This window comes from Tetranychus urticae, chromosome 1 (assembly GCF_039701765.1).
Source record: "Tetranychus urticae isolate SD_2017Ah chromosome 1, NJAU_TeUrti_SD_1.0, whole genome shotgun sequence".
NCBI classification, from domain to species: domain Eukaryota; kingdom Metazoa; phylum Arthropoda; class Arachnida; order Trombidiformes; family Tetranychidae; genus Tetranychus; species Tetranychus urticae.
In genome coordinates, this window is record NC_142958.1 from 11,180,655 (window position 1) to 11,207,306 (window position 26,652).

General features: G+C 31.2%; 1 protein-coding gene across 1 annotated transcript in view; it reads left to right on the plus strand.

Annotated features, from left to right (window-relative positions):
• Positions 1–26,652, plus strand: part of LOC107361414 (nephrin-like) — a 99,217-nt gene that overhangs the window by 810 nt on the left and 71,755 nt on the right. The window contains exons 2-5 of the mRNA XM_015928244.3: positions 51–230; positions 1,532–1,744; positions 8,554–9,018; positions 13,842–14,141. Coding sequence (XP_015783730.3) covers positions 51–230; positions 1,532–1,744; positions 8,554–9,018; positions 13,842–14,141 — 1,158 coding nt within the window. The remainder of the gene's footprint in view (positions 1–50; positions 231–1,531; positions 1,745–8,553; positions 9,019–13,841; positions 14,142–26,652) is intronic.

Consider the following 26,652-nt stretch of genomic DNA (forward strand, 5'->3'; position numbering starts at 1 on the left):
GTGCTTTCAAGAATCTAACTTCGAATTTTGTTTGCACAAATTTTCTCTAGGTTTTCGTGCTTTCATACCAGGAATGCCTCGTTACCGAGTGATCTCTGATTCCTCGAAAGGTATTTACAATCTAAGGATTACTAGTGTAACCATTGAAGATGAAGGTGAATATCAATGTCAAGTTGGACCTGCTCAAAACCAATTACCAATCCGTGCCTCGTCACATGTCACAGTTATAGGTAAGTGCAAAGAGAATCTTTCGAGTTTCGAGTTAGAACAAATTCAATTATCACTTGCTGTTAAAATAATTGGCATTCATCTCGAGAGGACTAATGCATTGCACAGCTTACCTTCATACGATGAGTGAAAGCATGTGAACGATCAAAAATTCATTCTCAATTAACTTACAAATTTGCAAAGATAAACTTAATTGACTTTACAGTACAATGTTTCAAAAGCAATTTAAAAAGTTTACAACAAATATTAAGAGAGAATTTCATTTTTAACCCAATTTTCCAGCAAAAAGCACCATGGTAATTGATTCAAGTTAAATGATAATGAGGTTATAAAAATATTCTGCTTCGCTTAGTCTCAAGCTCATCTCGTATCGAGTTTTATTCAGGAATCAACTTTACAATTACAATAATATATTCCAGCCTCAAATGCAAGTGACATTTTATTGCGAGTAAAACATTATTTTGTCACGTTTACTGTAGACTAAGTTAGAGATGTAAAGTGCTAATCTGATTCGAGTAATAATTCATGAGAAAAATTGTTATCATTTTGTATCAATTAAAATACATTTTCCATTTCCTAATTATTGTTACAATTAAAAGAATTGAAACATTAGAACAAAAAAATCGAACATAATTTTACTCTTTTTCTTTAATCAAGGGAATACTATTCAATCCAAATTACTGAACAGAAATTTCAATTCCATCTCAAAATATTTTCAAACTATGAATGACTTTTGATGTGTGTTTGGTTGAACTTTGACTTGGACCAAATGACATGAAAATTGATTCAATTTTAACAGATAGAAATGTGCATTTGATCAGAGTTTATTAAAAAGTTATGAGTTGATATGAAAGTGTATCGAGTTTAGTCGGAATTCACTGGAAAAGTTTCAAGACAAATGATGATTTGAATGACAGTGATTGTCATGTTGTGTCAATCATGATTTACAATTTTGTCAACAAAATGAGAAAAAAAAGATTGCAAAAAATGCAAATTCGTGAAAAAAGAAAACCAGAAAAAAAGAAACTTCCAACAAAATAATCAATAAAACAACCTTTTTTCACTTTTATTTCATCATCAATCGAAAAGTTAAAGTTTTGAAATGTCGAGACGTTCATCATGAACATGATGATTATCTGTATCATTATTTTCACAATTTCACATTTCATGTTCGCAAAAAAGTTAGTCTAGAAAGTATCTTCCGATTCTTGTTATTCAACCCTCGAAACAAACCCTGCTTCTCTTGTTACCTCGTAACCCATCATCAACTCGTTTTTTCACCCTTTTCATCTTCTCCTTTCAGTGCCACCAAAAAGCTTAACCATCACTGGTTTTGTGTCATCCGAAAGTGATAATTCAGAGATTTCCTTTCCTTCAATTTTACCATCAACTTCAAGTGATCATCATATAGTGGAAGCCAAGGAATCGGAGAAAGTGATTCTCATGTGCATAGCCTCACCAAGTAAACCTCCACCAAGAATTAAATGGTTCCGTAGAAACATTGAACTTCTTCCAGGTAAGCTGAGAAAAGAAAGGAATAAAGTTAACCATTTCGTTAAACATGAAACCTGCATGCTATCCTTTGGTTGAAGCTCAACTGAATCATGTTGATTTATGTGAAAATGTTGATAAAGTTTGAAAAGAATAAAATGTTTTGGATTTTCTTTCTTTTTCTTTCTGGTCATCAAACATGATAAACAAACAAACGAAAACATGAGCAACAAATAACTGGTTAACCAAAAGAGAAAAGATGAGAAGAAGAGAAAAAAAAACAAAAGAAATAAGGAAAAGCTGAAGAAAAACAAAATAATAGAAACATTCTTATGATAAAAAGCAAAGAGAGCATCTTTTTCCTATTGAAATTCAAACTCTCAGGAACATGAGTAAAGCATCATCATCTTCATCATCTTCATCCTCATCATCCACAGAAAGCAAAAGAGAAACAGTTCGAGTCTGATAAATGGGACAACAAAAGGATCTGCTTTTTGCCCTTTTATAATGTTTACTGTTTTACTTTTATTCTTGTGTTGTTTAACCATCATCTTGCCTTTTCTCATCCCTCATCCTTTTGTTGTCCTCAGATGAGCCTTTCTTTCAACGTTTACATTTCTTCGTTTTCCCTCTTCACAATTTTCCGATTTAGCTTTTACTGAGTGAACGAAGCGAGAAGAAGGTTTGTCTTGCCAACATCGAAATGTTCATCACTTTGATCGTCATCGTCAATGAGATAAACCCTGAAATTCAATTGTTTGAAAAAAAAGAAAATTTTTTTTGAGAAATGATTAAAGATGAAGAATAATGAATGAATGAAAAATATAGATGAAATATCGAGATATAAAAGTGATGTGATCTATGATAATATTTAACCATTTTGATTGTTCATATTTTTCATTGCCTTTCAAGATGAACAACCGTGAATATGGAAAAAGTGAGATTCTTTATGTTCATTTCTTCTGTTTATCTCGAGTCAAACTCGTAAACAAAAACAATCATCTTTTTGCTCATCATCTTCACAAAGCTCTTCATCTGATCATCCATTTTCCTCTCATCTTCTTTCCATCTTCATCTTTTCCCATTCTATTCTTTCACCGACATTACACTCTGATTCTTTTCCTCATCTTTTCCCTTCCAATATCACTGTTTATGCAATAAAACCAACAAAGACCTTTTTGCTTTTTCCTTCAGAATCATAACTGAATTCACCTTTTTTTGTCTGCATTTACACTCTCACTTTTAATATTATCATTATTATTAATATTGTTATTGCATTCTCTGTCATTCAATGATTATTATGATTATATTTGGTTTCTTTTTTTTCGCCTCTTCACCCATTCCCTTGATGCAAACACTAAAGTCTAATCAGACAAACAAACAAGAAGAGAAGGAACAGCAAAAAGCTCGATGTAACCTTAAATGAAGTCAACTTTTTTTCCCTTTTCTCTGCCTTCCATGTTACGCCTATTGCCATCAACCACCAACAACATTTTCTCATCACCTTTATCCATTATCCTCTTCCTGTGTCTCTCTACACTCTTACCTCTGGGACTTTATAGTTAACATATGACCCTAAATGACCTGAAACATTTTCCCATCTTGCAACCAGAAAAGGTCCAAAAGAAAACATTCACATGCTTCTCATCTTCATTCAATTTCTTTTTCTTGTTCTTCTTCTCAATAATTCTGATATTCACTGTTCAACTTTTCTGCTTCATCTTCATCTTTTTTTTCTCTCATCTTTTTTCTCATCTTTTCCTTCCCCTTCGATGCTTTTCTTACTCTTACTTAGACTAACATGCATGTCACTCAACCTTTCCCTGATCTTTCTTTCAAATCCTTGCACAATATTATTATCTCAGTGAAATAACTGGGAGTGAAAAAAAGTCAGAGGTAGAAGGCGAGTGAGCTGTAAAAAGACAGTCAAAGTGACTTTTTATCTATCAATTTTTTCTCATCTCAACCCATTTTTTTCACCCTCTTTTTTGTCACAACTCACTTGCTGTACATGGTTAGAGTCAGGAGCATATGAAGGCGCAGCCAATCGATGAAACTGATTGTCTTCCAATGAAGAGTATCACTTTTGCTTTTAATGGTTTATCCGATATTGTTTCCCCCTCTAAATGGTTCCTCCACAGATTTGCTACAGACAATCATATCGTCCTTTGTTATCATATTATCATCAACCTCTAAGCCTCGCAAGTGTTAGTCTAATGTATTTATCTGTTTGCTTTATCAAGCACAAAAGCAGATTATTGGTAAAGGCGAAGGACACAGAAGAAGAAAATATGTCGCCTTATCCATTCACTTTTAATCATCCATGTAATCACAGAGTTTTGATATATTCCATTGAAATTAAATGAATTAAATGAGGTTTGATTCGTGTTAATAGCACATTAACATCACCTTGACATTGTTCCTCTTTCACCGTTTATCAATGATAACTATTTCACTCTTTACCTTCTTCTCTGTGTCTTCTTCAAGGAAGAGGAAAAACAATTTGATTAGACAGACAAGTGAAGCAGGGAAAACAGAAGAAAAGATAAATTGACAAAAAAAAGAATCAACTTTGAAGGGAAAAGACCAAACCAAAGAAGAGATTCAATATGATCACAAACACTCATTGATTATGTACCATCAATGTCAAAGTGTTGAAGCTCAATTCCAGTTGCCTTTATCCTTCCTCTTATTCACTCCCAGTCAGTGGAGAAAATATTTCATTGACAATTCTTTGAGCGAAAAAAAGATATTCCTTCTTGTCCATGACGAATCATGATACAGAAGGTTTTCCTTTTAAACTTGAAACAGTAGAAACTCTTTAACAAGCAAGTCAAGTTGAAAGGTCAAGAGAAAAGAAGAGAAAGAAAAATGTTTTCCAAATCAAATGTCTTTGTTTTACAATTGGAAGCGATGTGAAACTGGAAAAAAATTGTTATTAAAGTCAAAAACAATCGCTTTCCGTTCACTTTAATCATCATTTATCAATCAACTTCCATCAATAAACAATTTCAGCATTCAATGGCAATTCAAATTCATTGAATAACAAACTGTTATAAAGGAATGAAAAAGGTTGAGATAATTTGGAATCAACTGATTGCAGTCTAATTGAAAACTGAATTTACCTCGAAAGTTAAATTGAATTTGACTGAAAACTTGTCCTGAAATAAATGCTTCAGATTTACTCTGCTCTTAACGATTGAAATCCCTTTTACCCATTGACACGATTCAACTCAACTAACCTTTATACTTACCTGATCAAGTTTAACTGCATATTGTAATATTGAAATGACCTTCTCAATCTAATCACAATTTTCAATGTACTTTTCAAATGTTTATTGGTTCAAGTTTAACAAGAATGAGCATCAACAACAACAGTAACAAACAACAAAACAAGAAGAGTTTTATGTTGAAAAAGTGTATTATAAAGAAGATGAAATTGTATCTCATTCAAAATATAAAAGCAAAAGAGAGTTTCCAATTGTTCTTCATCATTCTTCGTAAAAGAAAAACTCGTCTGATCTATCTGAATATATACCATTTTCATCATGTATATCAATTGGATTTTCATCCTCTTTTTACCCTGTTCCCTTCGAAATTCAGTAAAAAAGAAAGAAAAGATGAAAATAAAGAGAAAAGAGAAAAAAAACTGTTTGATTGCTTTGAGTTCACTATTTTTATGCATTTTGTAACTTACATGCAAAATTTGTTCACAAGAAGAAATAAGTTGCTCGAGAAAAGGTTAAAATGATTGAGAAAAGTAGAATAGCAAAGTTTTAGAAGAAAAGAAAAAAGGCAATTCTTTTCTTCTTCCAACAAAAAATCTCTTTTGATTCAATATTTCATTTGAATCATTGAACGAAATGCAACTTTACCTTTTTAATGGCCAATAATGTAATTGATGATTAGAATTGAATTTGCAAGAGAAAAGCAAAATTTTCAGTTTTGGCAGTTGATCAACTATTGCTATGAATCAATGAATTTGCTAATTGATTGTTCAATTGGAAAGAAGCGCAATTGCCAAATGATCGTTATCTTTGTCTTTCCAATGATAAATTTGCTCTTTTTTCATTTGGTGCAATTGACGTTGCTCATGTTTTCACCGGAAAAGACAAAAGATGGTGAAAGGAATGATGAAAGGAATGATGAAAAGAAACGATAAAAATGTGTGTTGGGTAAACTTGCATTCTTAAACCATTAGAGTTCATCTCAAGCTAAACTAATTATGAAAGTGTGCGCAAAGAGCAACATCATCATCATTAATATTATGCAAAGTAAATCTCTGTAAAGTTGATAATAACTTGATGGTGATCATTATCTAACAATGTTATTATGATGAATTTATGAAAATAAAATGATTCATTATTAGATAAAAATATGAAAGAAACTGGCAAATTTACTATTCATAATATTAACTGATATTTTGATAGTTGATCCTTTGAGAGTTGAGGCTACTTGGGACTTTGCTTTTTTTTATCATTATCATTATTCTGTGCTAATCTTAATGACTTTCAGAGGCAAACTTGGAATGCAAGTGGAAAGGGGAAAATTGAGGAGAAAATATGACAAAAAGTAAATGGAGCGAAAAGAGAAGAAGAAGGAAAAAAGTAAGAGAAGATGAACAAGATGAAGATGGAAGAAGATGATGGATAAGAAAATTTGTGAAACCAAAGATTTTTCGACTTCTCTTGTTTCGAAACTTTTGCCTTCTTTCATCCTTCAGGCCTTCCGGTTATTCACAGCATCCAGTCACCAATCTCAACATAAATGATAAATATCACTCGAATGATATGATAATATTTTTCTCTTCTCTTCTCTTCAAGATATAAATGATTAACAATGTTCACTCCCAGCTTATATTATCTTCTTTATACCAGTTTATCCATTCCCAGGGAATTTCGTTTTTTTCTATCAACTGCTAAATTCTTAGTTTTTTCTCCTTCTTTTGTTTGCCTTTATCATTTCTCGACTCACTCTCAATGGTTAATGTAACATAAGCTCATTGCGTTATTATTTTTACAGTCAATCAAGATAATCATTATTAGAGGTTAAATTTCAATTGAATGTGTCACTTTGTTTAACTTAGACTTCGAACTAAGAACTAAGTGAAATTGCGTTTTTTATTCTTTTCCCTATTCTTCGCTTCATTGTGTTGCATCATTTTCACTCCCAGAGGGTTTCAAGTAATATTCATCATTATCATGAGTCTTCCAACTGTCCATTGGGTAATATTGAAAGAGACAAAAGTATATATTTATATCTTTAATAATATCAAGATAATGTCAAGTCGAGCAGTTTAATCGTTTAAAGGTGCACAGAACTAAATAAAAACCAGAAAAAAAGTAAAATATCATTTCACTCATAATGGTTCAAGTTTATCGCACATTTTTTTTCTCTTCTCTCTTCCCTTCCAAATTACATCTTACATTTCTTAACTAATCTTTTCTCCTTCTTCTGGTTCATCTTCATCCAAGCATCCCTACTGTTTCCTAAAATATAATAATGATAGTAATAATAAGCTTCATCATCACTAACAGAATTAACTTCATCATTGTGATTAGAGAGTAAAGTTCAAGATAACTTTTTAAACAAGTGCTATAATGAGAGTGAGGATAAGCCAAGGAAAAGATGAAAACAATTGATTTGTTGTTGCACCAACATTGAAAAGTAAATGAAGAGAAAAGGTGAAAAACGTTTTTTTCAATGAAAGACGAAAGCAAGTTTCAATAATAATCACTAATAACAACTTTTATTGTATTATCATTATTGTATAAATAAAATCCCCAATTGTGACCAATCAAAGTTAATCCATGTAAATCGTTTTTTTATTTACCACTCACAAGCCGTAAGTGAAGCCTCTTGAGGCGTAATTACGAGTCGCATCAAAGGGGATTGAAGTCAGGGAAGGGAGTTGAGGATGAAGTCAGGGAAGATGAGGAAAAGAAGAAGATAAAGTGTAAAAAAGGCGATCAATAAAAGAGGAAAGTAAAAGCCTTTGGAATGATTGGTGAAACATGGATTGATGCTTGCCTCAATCGATTAAGCAAAGTAAACTTGACAGGAAATATTTGACAATTATCGTAACTATTATTATTATAAGGTTGGTTCAACACAATGAACACTTTGTCTTGATTATGAGCATCATCACCATTATTCAATCCAAGTTCACCATCAATATTCCAAGTTTAAAGTAAATGTTCATTTCTCTTGCAGAGAAATATTTATTTTAATTGTTCCATCAACATTGAACATTTTTTCCAAACTTTACAGTTTTCTTTTCAATCTTTTCTTGCAAACTCTTTTGTTACAACGATTATCGTTTTCTCAGTTTGATGACTTTTTCGAGCCAACTTTCTTCCCTGTTTAGACAACAATGAAATTAATTGAAAACTTTTTTTTCTCGCTTTAAAAGAATGGAACCTCTATGAATCATCAATCCATTAATTAGTTGCAGAAGTTCATTACATGACTTTTATTTCAAGAAGTTGAATTCTGTAAAAAAAAGTTCTTTGTTTCCATTCTTCAGTTGAGATTAATCGTTACTCATTGGTAAAATGATTCTCTAACTTGCCTGAATCAAGGTGAAAAAGAAAAGTGAAATTTTGGAAAAGCAATGATTATCGAAGAAAAGTGTTGAAAAAGTTTGGAAAAGTAAAGTTTGAAAATTGTTTGATAAAACGGAAATAATCAATAGTTTGGATCACCAAATGATTACCAGAAAGAAACGGAAGTTGAGTGTAAAACAAATCACATCCCAAACTGAAACCATGAACATGATTAACGAATTTTCTCTGTTTTTCCATTTCTATTAACATTATTCTCATCCCTTTACAGAAGCATCACGGACTCATCACAATAAATCGATTGTCAACAATCGATATACACTTTTCACGACGGAAAGTTCAATCATTTTGTATCCCAAAAGTGAAGGAATTTATTCATGTGAAATCGAACATGCAGGTTTGAGTAAACCTCTTCGTGCCTCTTCCATGATAAACATTTTCAATGAACCAGGACCACCGATAATTGAAGGTTATTCAGAGGAAAATTCAGTGATATTGGGTGAAACAGTGACTCTTACCTGTACTTCCAAAGGAGGTTATCCACATCCAAAGGTTTATTGGTTTCGAAATGGCCTTGAACTGGATAAGAGTTTTAATGTCAATTCGCGTAATGATGTGATCAACAGCTATTCTTTTATACCTTCAATTGATGATAATCAAAGTGTTTTCAAATGCTCAGTAACAAGCAATTTAACCAGTAAACCTCTTGAAGCTTCAATTAAATTAAATGTTTACTGTGAGTTGAAAACTCGAGAAACAACTTTATTCATTGAAAATCATTTGATAAATGCATTAATCTTTTCCATTCACAAATTATATTCACAATTAAATGACCAGAAATTTGCATTCTACTTTCTTCAAGTGCAATACAGAAAAGGGTTAAACTTGAATTAAGTGACTTTTATTGACTCTAATTTACATTTCGATAAAGATCACAGTTCCAAGTTAATGTGGAACAATTAGAAAACAAAAATCAGAATATTTCAAGTAAACTCAAAAAAGAAAATGCAAGAAGAAAGGTTCGAAAGAATAGAGTACAACAGTGCAAAATGCCAGCCTTGAGCTCTGAGTTCATGGGTTCAAGTATTCCAATCACTCCGTAACGATTGCAATGATTATTGTACAATCAGTCGGATTACTAACTAACAATAGAATTCGCTCTCTTTTGAGTTGATCGAGTGATCGAAGAGAAGGTTCGAAAAACGCAATTTAATGTCGAGCAGTATACATAGATCAATGATATATGCTCATTCGAACAGCCTTTTTGTTTATTCACTTGTTTTGTATACTCATTACCATACTATTACAATAACATTCAGAAACATTGATTTTGATACTTTTTTTCTAGTTCGCTTTTGTGTTCATTTGCAACCCCAAAGATTTTAAGCGAATAAAATGCTCATAAACTTAATTGCTCTACAATGAATAGATTGACTTTTTATTCCAAGCGATTGAAGCACTTCCTCCGTGAATGGGCAAACAAGTGGAGGCGAGCTTAAAGACTGAGGTTAGAGTAAAAGAGCATATTGGTGAATCGGATGTTAGGATTATTTTGGAAAACGATCACTCAGAAATGCCTAGGATGAATGGTGAACAATAAGTCGGTACCCAGTAAATGTAAAAGCTCTATGAGTGTTTATTGAAAAACGAAAGTTTGCTTTTCATGAGTCAACAAACGATTTAAACAAATGAGAAGTCATTGAAGCTAAAAAGACAACAATTTGTTACTTGAACTAAAATCAATAATCAATTGCCTATCGATTGTCACTTTGATGGAGACAAATTTTCCGCTTATTAATTCTAAATAAAGTCGATAGTTTGTTTCAGAATAAATTTTATTCAATTAGCTTGAAAGGAAAGAGACGAGACTGAGGATAATGAAGGAAGATAGAGTAGCTTCTGGTTAAACCAATTTTTCCATTAAGATTAGTGTTCGATTGCAAGACTGGAGACTGATTCAGCACATTTCAAAATGCTATTTCACTTCAATCAGCGACTGTCAATTGAACTTTTCCCTTGTACTCACCATTATAATTATCAGTTATCCATTAAGAAAGAATCCGTCAGTTGCTGAATCAATTTCGTTAACATGGCAAAGCTATTTTGAAAAATTGAGTTTAAAGAGTTGAGGAGAGAAGAGGAAAGTTTCAAGACTAAACAAACAAACAGTTTATTCAGTTGTTCAATGAAATGTATAATGAAATGGCCAGAGAAACTCGAGATTCTTACAATATTGCAACTTCATTGTTGCTATTGATTCTCAATTTCAATTATTTTTGCTTCGTTGATCAACTCGGCTAATTTGTAAACTATTCCTTGTTTAACCCATTCCTCTCATCAGAACCCCATTCATCACTTTCTTCCAACGATCCAAGTGTAAAGTGTAAACATCTTTTTCTCATCTAATCTTTCATCAAATGATTAACCATGTTTGGAATGGAATCACAATTTAATTGCAAATCCATTCAAGATTATCTTTCAAATAGATTCTCTAAATTGAGACAAATTAGTACAAACTATTCGTAAAGTGTCAGCTAATGAGTGACACTTGGTGATCTTGAAATGAATATTCAGACCTCTCATTAACCTTTATCATTCTTTTTGCTTCATCATCGACAACTTTAATCAGATTCATTTCATCCTCAATGGAAATTAATCTACTTTTATTTCAATCATTTTTCCCCATTCATCAATTCTTATCCATTTCCATCATGTTTTCCATGTTAACTCTCTTTTATTGAAGCTTCTTCATCCATTTCCTATTGAATTATTCTCAGCCAAAATGTTGATTCTTGCTCTACTTTTCCTCATCTTCCAAGTAAAATGAAGTTTCCCACAAAATCATGATTCATTGGTTTTCCTTCTTTTCTCCATTTTCAAGGTAAACTTGTCATTTCGAATCAATGCCTTTTGAATTTTGATCAACATTCTAAAGTCGCCTCATATTCATTGGTAATCAATCATCAATTCATTTACCGAGAACGGAATAGATGATTATCTAATTGCATTGAGACTAAACAGTAGACTCATTTCCACTTTATGCAAACGAACAAGAAATAAACTCCAAACTTATTGAATTAAGTAGAACATTCAGAATTAGAAAACTAAAAACTTCATCGAATCAACGAATCAGCTAAACGTTCATTGTGTGTCCCTCCATCCATCCAAACGTGATGTCACCATAAAGTCGTACATTCTAACTTCTATCATCATTCACGTTACAAAGAAAAGAGAAACTTCGATCGCTAAATCCTTAAAGTAATTGAGTTTTACAAGAAAATGGCTTTTTCTGGTCAACCATTCAATCGCTAGATGTAACTCAATCGCTAAAGTCAGTCTCGATTTAGCTTTAAATGCATAAGAACGTGATTTTTATGGAATCCTTTTGCTTTTCATCTGAAAAGAGCACATTTCTTGATGAACTGTAAACCTTTATTTCCTTAAAAGACGTTGGTGTTGACTCATGATGTTACAAGTCATCAGTAAAAGAAGAAGTTATTTGAAATAAAAGCAAACAAATGTCATCTAATAATAGAATATTTGAGCTAATGGTGAAAAGCATGGAATTTAATATCATAAATATGTGCATTAGGTTAGAAGATGAAAGAACATTTAACCAATTTCGATATGCAAGTTATTCGCTCTTCTTTTCCATTTTAACCACTGACCATTGACAACAAGTAAACAGTGAAAAGCAAATGATAAACTATTCTTATTCAAATGTTTTCATAGTTTAATAAAATGTACAAAAGTGAGTTTCACCAAAAAAAGCATTCACAGTTTGAACATTTCATTTGATCACTTGATAGCCATTTTAAATTTATGAACAAGACAAGATATTCAGAAAACTCAATAGAATTGAAAGCGAAATAAATATTCAAATATTATCTTACAGAGAGAAGTTCCAAATTGGATTCAGTGCCAATAAACAAATGTTTCAAGTTGCAGTTACTCACGTTTCGATTCACATTAGCATTTGAAAGTCATTCAATTGGTCAAGTTTCATAATCCATTAAAATAGACTTTAACTTTTCTCAAAAGCTGGGTCACCTTATGGACAAAACTGGACTCATAAATTATTCTGAAATCAGCATGAATTTCTTTCTATTCCAACAGAGATGCACTTGATGCGCCTTCATTAAATTAATCAAATTACACCTTGTTGGTTATTAAGTCCTTCATCATCTTCAGACTTTTACCATGAAAATTTTCACGTTTATTCATTCTAACCAAATTAAACTCTGTTGGCCACAAATTTGTTGATTCAAAAGGCAACACAAAAAGGCAATCTAAAAACTTCTGGTTCATCTTGATTCTTGATAATGAATTAGCTTGTCTCTCCTTCAATCCAATGCTTTTCCTTTTTCCATTTCCTTTTTCATTCCTTCTTTTCATCATTATTACCATCTTATCCCTTTTCATCCTCAACTCTTTACCACACACAATCCCATGAAGAAACCCTTGAATCCTCTATCACTGTTTATACAATCAATCGTTTACAATCCAACTTGGAATTTACTCAACATTCGTTTCTTCATCACCATCTCAACATCGTCGTTTTTTCCTCTTTTTTCTGCTTTTCTTTTTTACTTCTCATCCCTTTCCTTTCACATCAAAAGTAAATTGCCTTTACTTGCTTATGTAGATTCTTTACTCAGATTAATCGCCTTCCCAAAGGAGTCTCAATGATTTTCAGCTTCATCCTGATGAATAGTGTATCTTTATTCAACGAAAGGAGAGAAAAAATTCTATCACAACTTTTTTTCTTTTCTCTTTCTATTCTTTCTTTCCGCCCTCATTCCTTGTTCCATTTCTTTTCTTTCCCTGTTCTTTGGTTGTTACCTTGCTGCAGTCGTCCTCCATCATACTCAGAGCAACCTTCACCTTGTTCAGTTTCTCATTAAATGCCAATAATTTGTCAAATCATGCAAGATTCTTGTTGCAACGAAAGACGAAATTAATAGCAACAACAAAATTAATCTGAATATCTTGAAATTGGTGAACCATGAATAACATTGACCGATGGTTAAGAGAACCTAAAAGCCACTGATAAATGTTACATCAATAACCTTGTTTAAGCCTTTTGTATGCAACTTGACAATATCAATGCGTTTAACTTTCATTTGCGATTCTCTCAACACTTAATAGCTTTTTCCTTCCATGTTTATCTCATTAGAACTATCAATAACTATTCAATCGATGCAATGTTAACCGAAATGTAATTGAATGATTAAAATGCGTAAAATAAAGATTAATACAAATTTTATTGGATAATGCAATTTATCCATTTGAAAAATGAACTTGGACCAAAAGATGCAAAAAGAATCAATCAAATGATCAAAGGTTCCACATTAACTAATCTGATTTTACCTTTTTGGTAATAGTTTTCGCTTCATGATACAGAATTTGAGTTTAACCTTCTTCTTCTCGATTGCTTTTTGTCGTTATTAGAGTAGAAGCATTTGTAAATGTCGAAGAATTGGAAAAGTAAAATTCGTTTATCAAATGAATGTTGAAAGTTGAATGAAGAATGAAAATTAATTTGTTTCATTTCTACAGTTTTACCTTCTAAAGTGATAATAAATGGACCAAGTGAAACTCGTCTTTACAAAACAATTGACCTCAAGTGTACAACTCGTCCAGGGAATCCGCCGCCTTTACTTACATGGCTTGTGGATAACAATGTTACTTCAGCAACGACCATTGAGACTCAAAATGATGGATCAAATGGTTGGATTATAAAGTCAACTTTAAGTTACACCATTTCACAGCGAATACCAAGTGTCACCTTTACATGTAAAGTTGAAGGATTACCACAAAAGAAGAGCATCTCAGCGAATCATCAAGTCAACATAATTTGTGAGTTACCATTCCTTAACTTTCAGAGAAAATCGAAAGTGAAACAAAAACATTTCCAAAACTGTCATTCATTTTGCACAAGTCGAGGTCGTCGACTTTTGTCAATGAAAAAATCGAAACCATTATTCTTACTCTTTGAAAACCAGTCTCAACAAATAGAGTTCAAACTATGAATAACTTCGTTATAACTTCGAGAATAAGTTTGCAAATGTTGAAAAGAATGTTCAGTTTCTTCATTTAAAAATATGCGCAAAGTAAATCAAATCTCTGTTTGGGTTTTCAACTGAAACCAACTTTCGAGATGAATTCTGTGTTGAGTGCCTGAGTTTACCTGAAATTACATTTTCTGTATTGTTTTATCATTTTTGATTTTATTTTTCTATTTTTATGAATGACTCCCAGGAACCGAGACAAATCAAAGTTAACACTTTTATAACGATTGGTCAAGGATAAAAGTTATGAAGAGTTAAATCTTAATCAGACAACAAGTTTCAGAAAAACATCTGAAAAAGTTGGAGAGAGTTTCATATATCTGTTTATTAAAAAGCACATTCGAGTTTCTCCCAAATAAACAATTCGACGAATGAATAATTATCAGTCATTTTATAAATACAAGCCATTCATTCATCATCAATGTCCTTCGAAGAGTCCGTCAAACTTTACCCAAAATGTAATTGTTGATCAAATAATGATTAATATCAATTGAAACAGAAAAAGGTAAAAGTTCGTTTATTGTTCCAAGACTGTAACTCAACAGTTAGCATGTAATGGAATCGGAAAAATATTGTTACTCTATTTGAACGGTAAATAATGTTGATCGTTGTTTTACCTGTTCGTGGGTGTATAATGAGAGTTTATTCAAATAATGTGGTTAAGATGATACAAGACGAAAAGATATCAAAAGAAATGCTCAATATTTCTCCATCATTTTCACTGCAACCTGATATGAAGAGAAGTGAAACAAAACATTCACTTCCTATGGTTCACCAGTAATATGATGCTATCCTGCATCTTGCTTATTTACTTTTCTTCTTTTCCCATCATCATGATCATCATGATCATCATCATTTCTCTCATTTTTCTTTTGCTAATAAGTCCAACCAATCATATTTAAAGGGAGAGAGAGAAAGAAAGAAAGAAAATCCCAAAAAAGAAAAGAAGAAAAAAAATTATGAATGATTTTCGGTTTCATATTGAATCCCAAAGGAATTCTCAGTTTTCCAAGGATTCATTCACCATTGAACTTGTTTTTATTTGCAACTTGAAATACTTAATCAGACAACAATGAACCAAGTCTCCGATGTGCATATTATTATTAAACCATTTTTTATCATTTCTCCTCATTTCTAATGATCGCCCTGATATATGATTATGTTTACCATCGATAATAATATCAATGATAATAAAATGTAATAATAATGCTAATAGCTTTTCACTTTACCATTAAATAATTTTCTCCTTGATTCATTTACGATACTCAATAAAATAGGTAAATGATATGGGATAACATTGCTCTTCTTTCATGATTGATGAACTTTTTCAGTTTCAATATTATTTTCCAAGAAAAGCAGAAACAGACAATTGAAATATTAGAAGGCAACAAATGGACAAAATTCAATTGGCATGAAATGAACGATACAAGTTTATCGACACTTTGATCTTCTTGGCTTTTACCATGTTCATCATGAAAGAATTTGTTTTGAATTTTTTTATTCTTTTTTCTCAATTTATCATGTTCTTTGGTCATTTTTCAATCAAATACTTTTCATTTCATGAATAATTTCCATTGATATTTGGAAACTCAGTTTTTCCCAATTCGATTCCAATTGTTATCAAAAACAATCTGAATCATTTCCTGATCCAATTATGCTTAATCAGAATTTTATTTGAATAAATAAACTTTTCATTGCATTCAGTTTGTTCTGCCATTAAACGGAAAATACAAATTGACTGAAGAAGCAAATTATTTCTGGATTTTCTGTCACATTAATTAAAGTTGATTATTAATAGAATCTCGATTTTCATTTTTTTCATTTGCTTTTACTTTTGCTCTTCTTTTTCCGTTTCAATAGTTGATGTTGTTTGTTTGGCTTCTATCTCTTTTTTCAGGGATTTCTTTTTCTCTTTTTTCCATGCAAACTTTTACTTTTATTTAAGTTAATAAATTTTGACATAAGAAGCATGAAAATGTTATCATGTCACCAGCAATTTTGTCTGTCAACGTTGAATTACATTCTGTTCACAATCAAGTCTCTATCAGCTCTTCAAGAAACGATGAAACTAGCTTTTAAACCATTTATTCAAACACAAAGATGCATAGATTCATAAAGACTCTTCACTCGTCAATTTCATTAACATGAGACAAAAGAGAAACCAGTGCAAAATTGAATTTAAAGTATCATTTTCCATGAAGTAACAAAAACAAGGACAGATTCGATGGAAACTTCAAAAACAAAGTTCCAGGTAAACTAATTTCAAAATTGAATGATAACTGATAATGAACAAAATGACAGCATGTTAGTGTCAAAAGATGAAAGCACAGAACGAGTTGCTTCAGTTTCAATGTCAAATCTCATGTCCAGTTGAAAACACCAAGGAAGTGCAATAGGTAACAGAAACTTTTAAGGACCACAAATGTGATTCATTCCTGCGTCGTTGTGTTTTGAAGATTGATTTCGACTGAACTTGAAGACTGTATTACTTTGAAGTTCTTTGAAGTTCTTTAATTCAAAAGTTTGATGTTATAGCCACTAACCAACAAATCAAACGGAGCATTAAACTAGACAAGAAATAATGTGAGGAAAAACCGACTCTCGCCAAATTGATAGTAAACTTCGTTTTGCGCTTAAAGTTTCAGAATTTTTCCTTTTTCAAAATCTTAAGTGGTTTGATTACCAGAATCAATCATTATAAGCTTCTTAAGGTAACTCTTAATATTTCCAAGTTTACTTATCGAGATTGGATTAAAATTCTGTTGATTCTGCTTGCAATTTGTATAGTTGGTTGATTTTGATGAAAAATGTATTGCTTTTTTACTCTTGACAGTTTTTGATAAACTGATCAAAAGTTATGCGCAAAAATGGCCAAAAAATTCTGTTTACCAATTCAATAGTTAATAAAATTTTAAAGATATAAATGTCTGGGCTCAAGCTGTATTTCCCATTCAAACGTTTGAATTGTTTCCGGAACATCAGCTCGAAATCTCACTATCAGTTGTAAATGGCAACTATTTTGCTGGAAGCTAAAACCGTTTCTTATGCTCAGAATATTATGAAGATTATTAGAGTCTGGTTTTAAGTTGGTCACTTGCATGATGTTCATAAATGGCCCATAAAATAAGGTTACCTTCCCTTTCCTTCTATGCTGTCCTTGACTTGAAATATTGAGCTGCAAATACATTCTCCTCCCTTACCTCTTTCATGCGATTCACATTTGTTGTCATACGAACCTAGTTAATCAGACTTTGGTTAATTAAAAGAACAACACACTTTTTTGTTGATAGTTGATTATCGAGCTTGTTGCAAGCTACAACTGTCAATTAAGCTGAGACACGAAATCACTACATTAATATATAGTGCATATTAATAAGTAATATAAAGTCGATTCATATCATTCCATGAATCAGTTTGCATCGTTTCAATTGTATTGTTACAAGCCATTTAACATACAGTTTCATTGAAATAATTATTTAATGAATTTTTTATTTTGCTATAATATTGTGAATTGAACTTTTCAAGCTACAATAGTTGAGCTTGACTCATTAAAATGCTCATTTCTTATGGATTTTCCTGCTATTATCGTGTTAACATTATTTCATGAAAGAGCTTATTTCGATAAAAGATTCACATTCAATAAAAGCATATTCGTTGATTATCAGTTACAAAATATTGAAATATAAAATACTCCTTCCAGAAGTACTTTTTCCTTGATTGGTTTCAATTGAGTTACAGCCATTGGATGAATAGACCCACATCATTTACAGATTCATATGTTCCCAAGCAGAGAAACTAATTGAATAGAAATTCCTAATTCTATTCTATTGCAGTTCTTTTTACTTTTAGCTGGTCACCCATCTCCTAGTTGCAATATTAGCCTGACCTTTAGATGGAAATTTTCTGCATTGTATAAGATTTAATCATGTGGACTATCTAACAAAAATGAACGACAAAATTGCACATGTTTTAAATTTGCATTATTCGCTTTTCGAAAGCAATAACGAGCAATATTTTTTCCTTGAATTTCTTTTTTAAAAGGCTTTGCAAAGATTCTTCAAAATATTGCTTTCAGACTGACTTTCCTGACTGTCAGACGGTATTTTTTAAGTTTACTTGGCATGCATCGAGAATATGCGAAAATTGAATAGTTTCATACTCAAATACAATAATAAAGCCTACTTCGAACTGAAAAGCAACTGATGAAATTGATGATTGTATCTCAGGAAAGAGTATTCAAAGTTAATATTAATTTATCACAAATAAAAAGTTTGCTGTTAATCAGAATAATTAATAAACAAACATGAATAAAGTGCGTTAACAACTAGAAAAATAGTTAATGAAAAGCGTGAAGAAAATTGTCTTTTTCTTGTAACGCATTTCAAATCATTCACTGTTTTAACGGGATTCCTTGACTTTTATTCTCATGTTCAAAAGTTTGTTAGTCGATTTGACAGCACAAGATGCAGCTCCACATTGATCTCAACTTAGAACAACTATTATCTCCATCATTTCTCGATTGACATTAGTAGCGAGTTTTCATTAGTTTCGTCACCAACTCTTGCTGCTTTCGATACTTGATCTTGATCTTTTTATCTCATTTCCAGAAGTTTTGGCTCTGTAATGAAACATTGTTCCAACGAAAATGAAACCGAAATTCACTGAAAAATAGAAATAGAATGACAGGTTGACAGAAACTGGCGCTAAAAGTTTAATGAAACACGAGACGAAACATTGACAACAAAGTACCAGAACTCTTAGCCAAGGGAATTCCTCAGTTGAATAAAACTGTTACTGAAAATAATCATCAGAATAAAATGAGTGTCATTTGTAAATTGTTATTGCGTTCCTTTCACTTCATATTTCCACATTTGCATCATTTATCTGAATCTAAATCTGAATCTTATCTTGTAAGTCTAAGTAAGTTGACTGAAAATTAACGTAAAATGAAACTGATTTAATGTGAGAAGAAGAGGAAGAAAAGAGTTAAATTGATTGCAATTTTTAATTCCATTCAGTGTAGTGTGAAATTAAAGTCTTTTTTCATTGCCATTCCTTCTTACACTTTAAAGTTTCCAATTTTTTATTTACTTGAGCAATCAAATTGGTTCATTAAAGGGAATAAATTACATTTTATAGTTTAAAAAGTAATTAGAGAGCATTTTATATACATAATTGCAAGTTTAATTGTGAAATGAAACCTTCTCTTTATAAGCAACTGTTCAATTTGATTAATTTAATTGGGTTTAGTCAATCTTGTTTTTTCTCCAAAACCAAACATTCGATTGGTAATCTGATTAAATTAATTGTTTTTAATGAACAATAAACTCGATTTGGGTTGAATGTGGTTGATATAATGAATGTCAATGCAATGGATTCCGTGAAACTTGTCTTTCCATTAATTTCAATAAAACTGTTTTTTTTCTTCTTTAACCTTTTACTTTTCACAATATTATTTCAAAATTTCATTCGTTTTGTTTTGAAATTCAAATTGCAAGAGTTTCTCGACTTTCTTGACACAGATTAGAAGCTGTTATTTCCATGAAATGCAAAGAAAAGAGCAATAATTCATTGAGTAAACATGAAGAAGAAAAAATTCAACAGCTAACCGAGTAAATCTTTTCTGGACTTTTTTCTCTGAATATTTTTATTGACTTTTAGGCTGAATTTTTCTCTTTGATATTTACCATTTTCTGAGTCTTGTGTTGATTAGATTTTACTTGGAGATTTACTGTGAAAAGAAGTTCTCATTTGGATAATTATTTGCTTGAAATTCGAGTTTTGCACTTGTCGAACAACGAAATTGACAGACTTCATTCCATCTGATTATTCTGATTACAATTTTAAATTGTTGCTCTTTGATGACATGAAACTGAATGTTCTTTTCCCACAATCTGGCTTTTTACTGATGAGTTGTTTGTTGAACTTGTTATTGAATCAATATTTTCACTTTTCAATCATTGATTTGTATTGTTCAATTTAATGATTCAACATTATGATTGGACTCAATATGTGAACACAAATTGCCAACACGAGAAACTCAAGAGTTGAGTAGAGAATTACAGGGAAAATTCAATATCATGAGTATCCACCCACTTCGTTTGATTGTTCAGTTTTATTTCCTATTCATTATTTTCCAACCTCAACAATACTAATTCTCAATTTCACTTATTCTATTAATTTCATTCCATTCTTTCCATTTGCACAAGAAATGGAAACTTCGAGGAGAAATAAATTTGAATCGATGAATGTAACCAAATAGCATTCAGTTTCTACAAACATCAAGAAAGATTCGATTTTCTCTCTAAAATGAGCTCAGTCGAATTCATGGTCAATAGGATTCTTGTCCAACCCCTAACTGAACATTCACCCAGCATTTGACAGAAGAGATCATCCAATAAATCAACTCTAAAGTTTTCACTTTAAGTACAAAAGTTTGTCTCAACTTTCAACTCTAAACAAACTAAATCCCAAAGCTTGTCATAACTTTTTCCAGTTTCACTTCTCAATGATTTCAAATTCAACTCATAAGTGAATCAAGGAAAAAAAAGCGTCAGTAATATGAGCTTCCAATGCTTAGCCCAGTTTACTTACATAAAAAATGACTTATAGTTATCACTGGTTACAATGATTGCTGTGAGAAAAAAGTTCCTTTACTTTTCCGAAGAAATGATTGAATCGAAAAAATAACTCCAAGATCACCTTCTTTAAGTTACAAGCCTAACTCGCTCTAAGCCTAATTCATCCAGCAACAGTCTAACTTTTTCGAGTTTAAAATTGTTCTGTTACTCTTCTTGGTTGAGTAAAAATTGACTTTGATTTAAGATTTACAAGCCAAAGAATGAATAGATTTCAATTCGATATTGAAATTGAAATTTATTGTTCTATCAAACCAATGATGTGGTCGAATTAAGATGGCCATTAATGTTTTTTTCAAATCAAAGTAGAATATTTCTTAATCTGTTCAGGATTTTCAGGTTCTTCAGTGCATAATAGTTCTTCGATTAATCCGCTTGAAATTTTGTTCACTTTTTATCAATTTGAAGCTAATTCATTCACGTAGATGCTCAGAACACGAAAGAATCAAAATTAGGTGAACAATAAGCAGTCACTGAACTTATTCAAAATAGATTTCATTTGGAAGCTCAACAGTTCGAGTAGAGAAAAGGAATAGTTTAAGAGCTCTTCAAATTAATTGTTAATCACGATAAGGAGAGAAACATAATCTAACCTTTGATTAACTTGACCAATATTCATACTGAGAAAAAGTAAAAGGAAAAGGAAATGAAAAGGGGAGATTAAATGATGAAGGTATTGACATTGAATTGTAACCTGCAAGGGAAGAGTGGCTTAATGTAGGTTCGGGCCAACTGATTCAATGTCAATTCAGCATTGAAATCTGTAAGATTCGTCAAAAAGAACATGAAATCGTAAAAATTGAATCTTCGTCTACCAAATGGAATCAGAAACAATAATTGAATATAAAAAAATTTCGCCTCAAGCCGCATGTTTCTATTGTCTTTAAACTCCATTGATAACCACAAGTTGAGTCATTCAACTTTCTTTCCTCTCATCACCTTAACCTTAATGCAATGAGAAGAGAAAAAATAATTTTCTTTAAATTAAAATGAAATTGAAAAATAATCTCATCATTACATTGAACTTTTGAGCCTAAAATGCATTATCACACACAGTTTTATGAGTGATAACTTTTTTTTCTGGCAAACATTTTTTCACTTTGTAATGGATAAACATTTAGCAATCTTTCTTTTCATGATTTATTCAGTGAGATTAGAACAGAAAGAAAAGGGATGAAAAAGAAACAGAGAAGAAGCGACTAAAATCCAAACAATCAAATTGTAATAACATGAAGAAAGTGAGAAAGACATTGTTGCAGGGAGTGAAAAAAAGAGAGCAAAAAAGTAAATAAATAGTGATTCAATTGTGACACAAAATGATGAATAAAACTGTCAGATGAGCTTTTCAGTCTCTAGTTACAAGAATAAAATGAAACTCGAATGTAAGGCTTGTCTAAAGATTATCACTTAAAAGTCTTTTGTTCAACTTAATTTCATCGTTGCTTCAACTCCCAGTAAAACAATATCTTTAAATTTTCTATTAAACAATATAATCTATCTCCAAGTATTGGTTTTACTTTTCTGTAAATGGAATGAAATTTTTTTAAATTTTCGTCCTTTTCCTTTTTCTGCACAAAATGTTATCTTCATGGAACCCTCCAGGCTTAATGAGAATTATGACATTCATTTAGTTTTGAATTAAGTTGAAGAAAGAATGAAAATCTATTTAAAAACTTGAAAACTGTTTGAAATGTTTTCGTTTATAGTTTTAAAGTAAATAGTTATTCAATAATAAATGATTATAATGATTGTTAAAAATTGAAACTCACAATTTCTTATCTCAAACCAGGTTATAATCGTATTATTGTTGAGTGAAAAGAGAACAAGAATAATGATAAAATGTTTCAAAAATGGATCAAACTTTTCTTCTACTTTTTTCAGAATCTTCTTCTTCTTTTTCGTTCTCCACTGTTGACTGAGATTTCGACACTGATAATAAGGTGATTTAACTTTGATTGTTTCATTGAAATTGAATTTACTCAGATGAAGAAATTGATGACGAGTGCGATAGAAGAAACTTCAACATGAAAAATAACTTTAACAATGGAAAAAGTTAACAATGTTTAGTTTTTCTTGCTGAAACTTTTTCACTCTGTCATATCGGTGGAGATAAATATTGGACTTCGTGATTTTTGCAGCAAAAAAATACTCTGAATGTAACTAAAACAACTCAACAGTAAACAAACTTTTTCGCTCGGAAAATTATCTTTGGACTCAAAGACTCCAAAACTTCGATTATTAAGAAAAGAAAATTTTCCAACTTCAAAACTTATTAATCGAAAAAGATTTTTGTCTTTTTTTCTGATCAGTTTGTAAATGATGAATGAATGTGACTAAATAAACTTGAGCCTCTCGACTTTGTCCCAAAGTCAGAGATCAGAATGAAAAAAGCTGTCAGAATTATAAATCCAGAGTTTCAAGGACATTCAAGGTCATTCGAATTCTTAGGCATAACGTTAGACATCGTGGTGCAAAATCACAACGATGATCGAATAAAATTACAAAAGCGAGTGCATAAAAGTTAGAGAGTAAAACCAGATTTATGAAAAGTGAGATGATCAGAGAACTGAGAAAATAGCCAAATCTATATCCAGTGTCCTCTGCCTATGATAGTCAGCTACGACCTTCTTCAATTTCATTGGCCCTGGTATCATTTTATCTCGAGTTTAACGATATGATTTGACCAAGATTTATGCATTGAAATGATGATGAGAAATAGATAGAACATGGAATGAGTAAATGTTATTAATAGAACATGAAAACAGATTGATTGTGAATGGAACCTTTTCCATTTGAAATTTTGTTTCTTTTCTCATCTTGAACATCAATTTATCAAGCAAGTTAATTTATGCAATCCTTACTTTGACATATTAATGCTGTAATCGTCACTTTGTTTGGTCATCATTTCAACACCATTTACTGACCAAATTGATTCACGCTCAGCTCATCTTATTCAATTTGGTGACAATAAATTGAATCTCTCATTGTAACCATTTTAAATATCATTTATCATTCCCTGTTGAAAGCAATGAAAACGATAATGAACACGAATAAAAAATAAGCGAAAACGCAAGTAATCTATTCTTACAAACTAATCATGATTGATTCCAAATCCAGAATAAACATTATTCAATTCTTATTCAATTTCTCGACCAAACCATAAACTTCTTTGAAATCCTTTTGTTAATCAAAATTTTCTTTCGATCTCACAAAATTGGAATAACTTTTATCTGATTTCAAGCATTTTGCATAAGTTAATTGCTGCTTCTTACAAGTTGAATGAGCAATTAAAAATCAAATTAGTTCTCGATGAACCTTATCCTTTTCAAGCGACAAATTTTTCCATTCATTTGTTCCAATCATGTTCATCTTCATTGAAACCTTTTAGTTTCAAGCTTCACTCCATTCATCCTTCACCTTGTTATCTTGTGTTTTAAAAAGGAAGAGCAAAAAATTATCATGAAAAGACAAGAAAAGGTGTTTAATCAAGTGAACAAAGGGTTGCAATAAATGTAATAAATGAGAGTAAAGTGAAGAAAAAAATGAAGCCATGAAGAGGTTAAGAAAACTCTTAATTTGAGATTGAATTTGATCAGAAAATTTTTCTTCGCTCATCAACTTGCATGGCAAAGATGAAGATGTTTAACCTTATATCAACTTGAAAGAGACGAAATTATGCCTTTAAAAAAAGGTAAATTGATGATGGTGTAACGAGCCAAGGAAAAGAGTCATTTTGTCTTTTGATGAACAAAAAAATGCATCAAATTTTTTATCATTTTCCACATTTTTTGCTCTTTTCGCTTCTTTATCACTTCCCTTGACTCTCATTTTTAGCACCATGAAATTACAACAAGCTCATGGAATGATAATATAATCTCCAATCAATGAATTTCTTCCATCGATCATTCTCTTGTACAGATATTTACTTTGGAATTTTTTCACTCCCTTTCTGGTTTTGACTTTTTTCTCAACTATTTACCTTTTCTCATCTCATCATCATGCATTATAATCATCACATCGTGAATGGTTATATTGGTACACTTGCAATAAACTCATCTTGTTTTGTATTCATGGAGATTCGTCGATCGGTGAGGCTCATTTGAATTAAATTGATGTTACCAGATTAATTGGCAGTGAATTATCAGATTCACTTTTATAAACTTTATCAATCATTAATATGCGTGACTTGAGTTTCACGTCATTTATCAAATAATTGATGAGATTTTGGGAAAAGTAAATAAAAATGTTTGAAAAGAGGAAAAAATTCAATCTTTTATTCTTGTATCAATCAAAGTTTCAAAGTTCAACTTCAATATTCGTTAGAAAATCGTTGTTCAGTAAAAACTTTTCAATCTTGACGCTCTAAATGACTCGAACTGAATGTTCAGTATTTTCAGAAATTTTCGATCGATTCAAGTCTTATTTGGAAAGCAAGATTCTCATTGAAAGGTTTCAGTGAATTTTCTGGTCAACGAAAGCAACAAGTTGATAGCAGAAAAGTCAATTGCTGGAACTGGATAAATCCATTCAATTCAATAGTCAATTCGTTTTTCGAAATTTCAAACTTTCTTTTGTAATTGATTCTGGCGTCTTATGGGCATTGAAATTCGACATTTAGCTTTTGATTGAGTTGATTGTCTTTGCGAGTTTCGAAGTAAATATTCATGATAATCATTCATAATCGTTTTCTTTTAATTGATGTTTATTGTTCAATATGGAAAAGTGTTTCATTTTCTTTCACTCAAACCTTTACGATCAGTCCAATTGTGTTGTGTCGATCTCTTTCCATCTGATTGTTGTGGAATGAATTTTCGAATCTAAATCGGATTATGTTGGCAAATTGAAAGAGAAACAAGATTTTATCTAAAGTAATTGAATCATTTCATGGGGTGAAGCAAGGGGTGGTTGAGTGAGAAGACATGAGCTGATTAAAGAAAGGATGTGATGAGGATGTAAGATGAAGATTAACGCAGTATAAAAGTGAACAAGAAGTAACGAAGAAACAACGGAAAAAACAAGAAGAATGAAAAATTTTGGTAAAAAAGGCAATAAATGAAAAGAGACAAAAAATTCGAGAAAAAGTGGGAAACTTTGATTGATATAACTCACCATGTTGAACACAATAATGGTAGCAATAAAAGTACGATAAAATGTTATTACACTTTACTGTCATCTTTGATTGGCGTTTAACTATTGGTGTTATATAAAGTAATACAGTAATTGGCAGCGAATCAAGAAATCAATCTGAGCCATATATGAATTCAATTTCAAAATAAAAACTCAGCTAATCAAAAAGTCGAATGCAATTCTATGTATTATAATACTTGTGAACATAAGCTGTTAATATTTCACGAGAGGTGCAGTTTCAGAATGGCGTCTGTATCACAATATATCGATATATCAGCTTCTGAGGACAGTGCAGTATCATTTTTGTTCCAGTGAAGAGTTTGTTTGAATTCAGTTTGACAAAAAGAATGAAAAGTTTTTGAAAAAAAGACTCACCTTCGGATAAATATCAACTTAGGTAAATCTATGATGACAAAATGAGCAAGACTTTAGGACTAAATATGGACTGTCTTTTCAATTACAATTTATTGATAAATTAATTTTTCTTGATAAGTATCATTCTGAAGCGACTATGGTTTAATTGCATGAATGGGC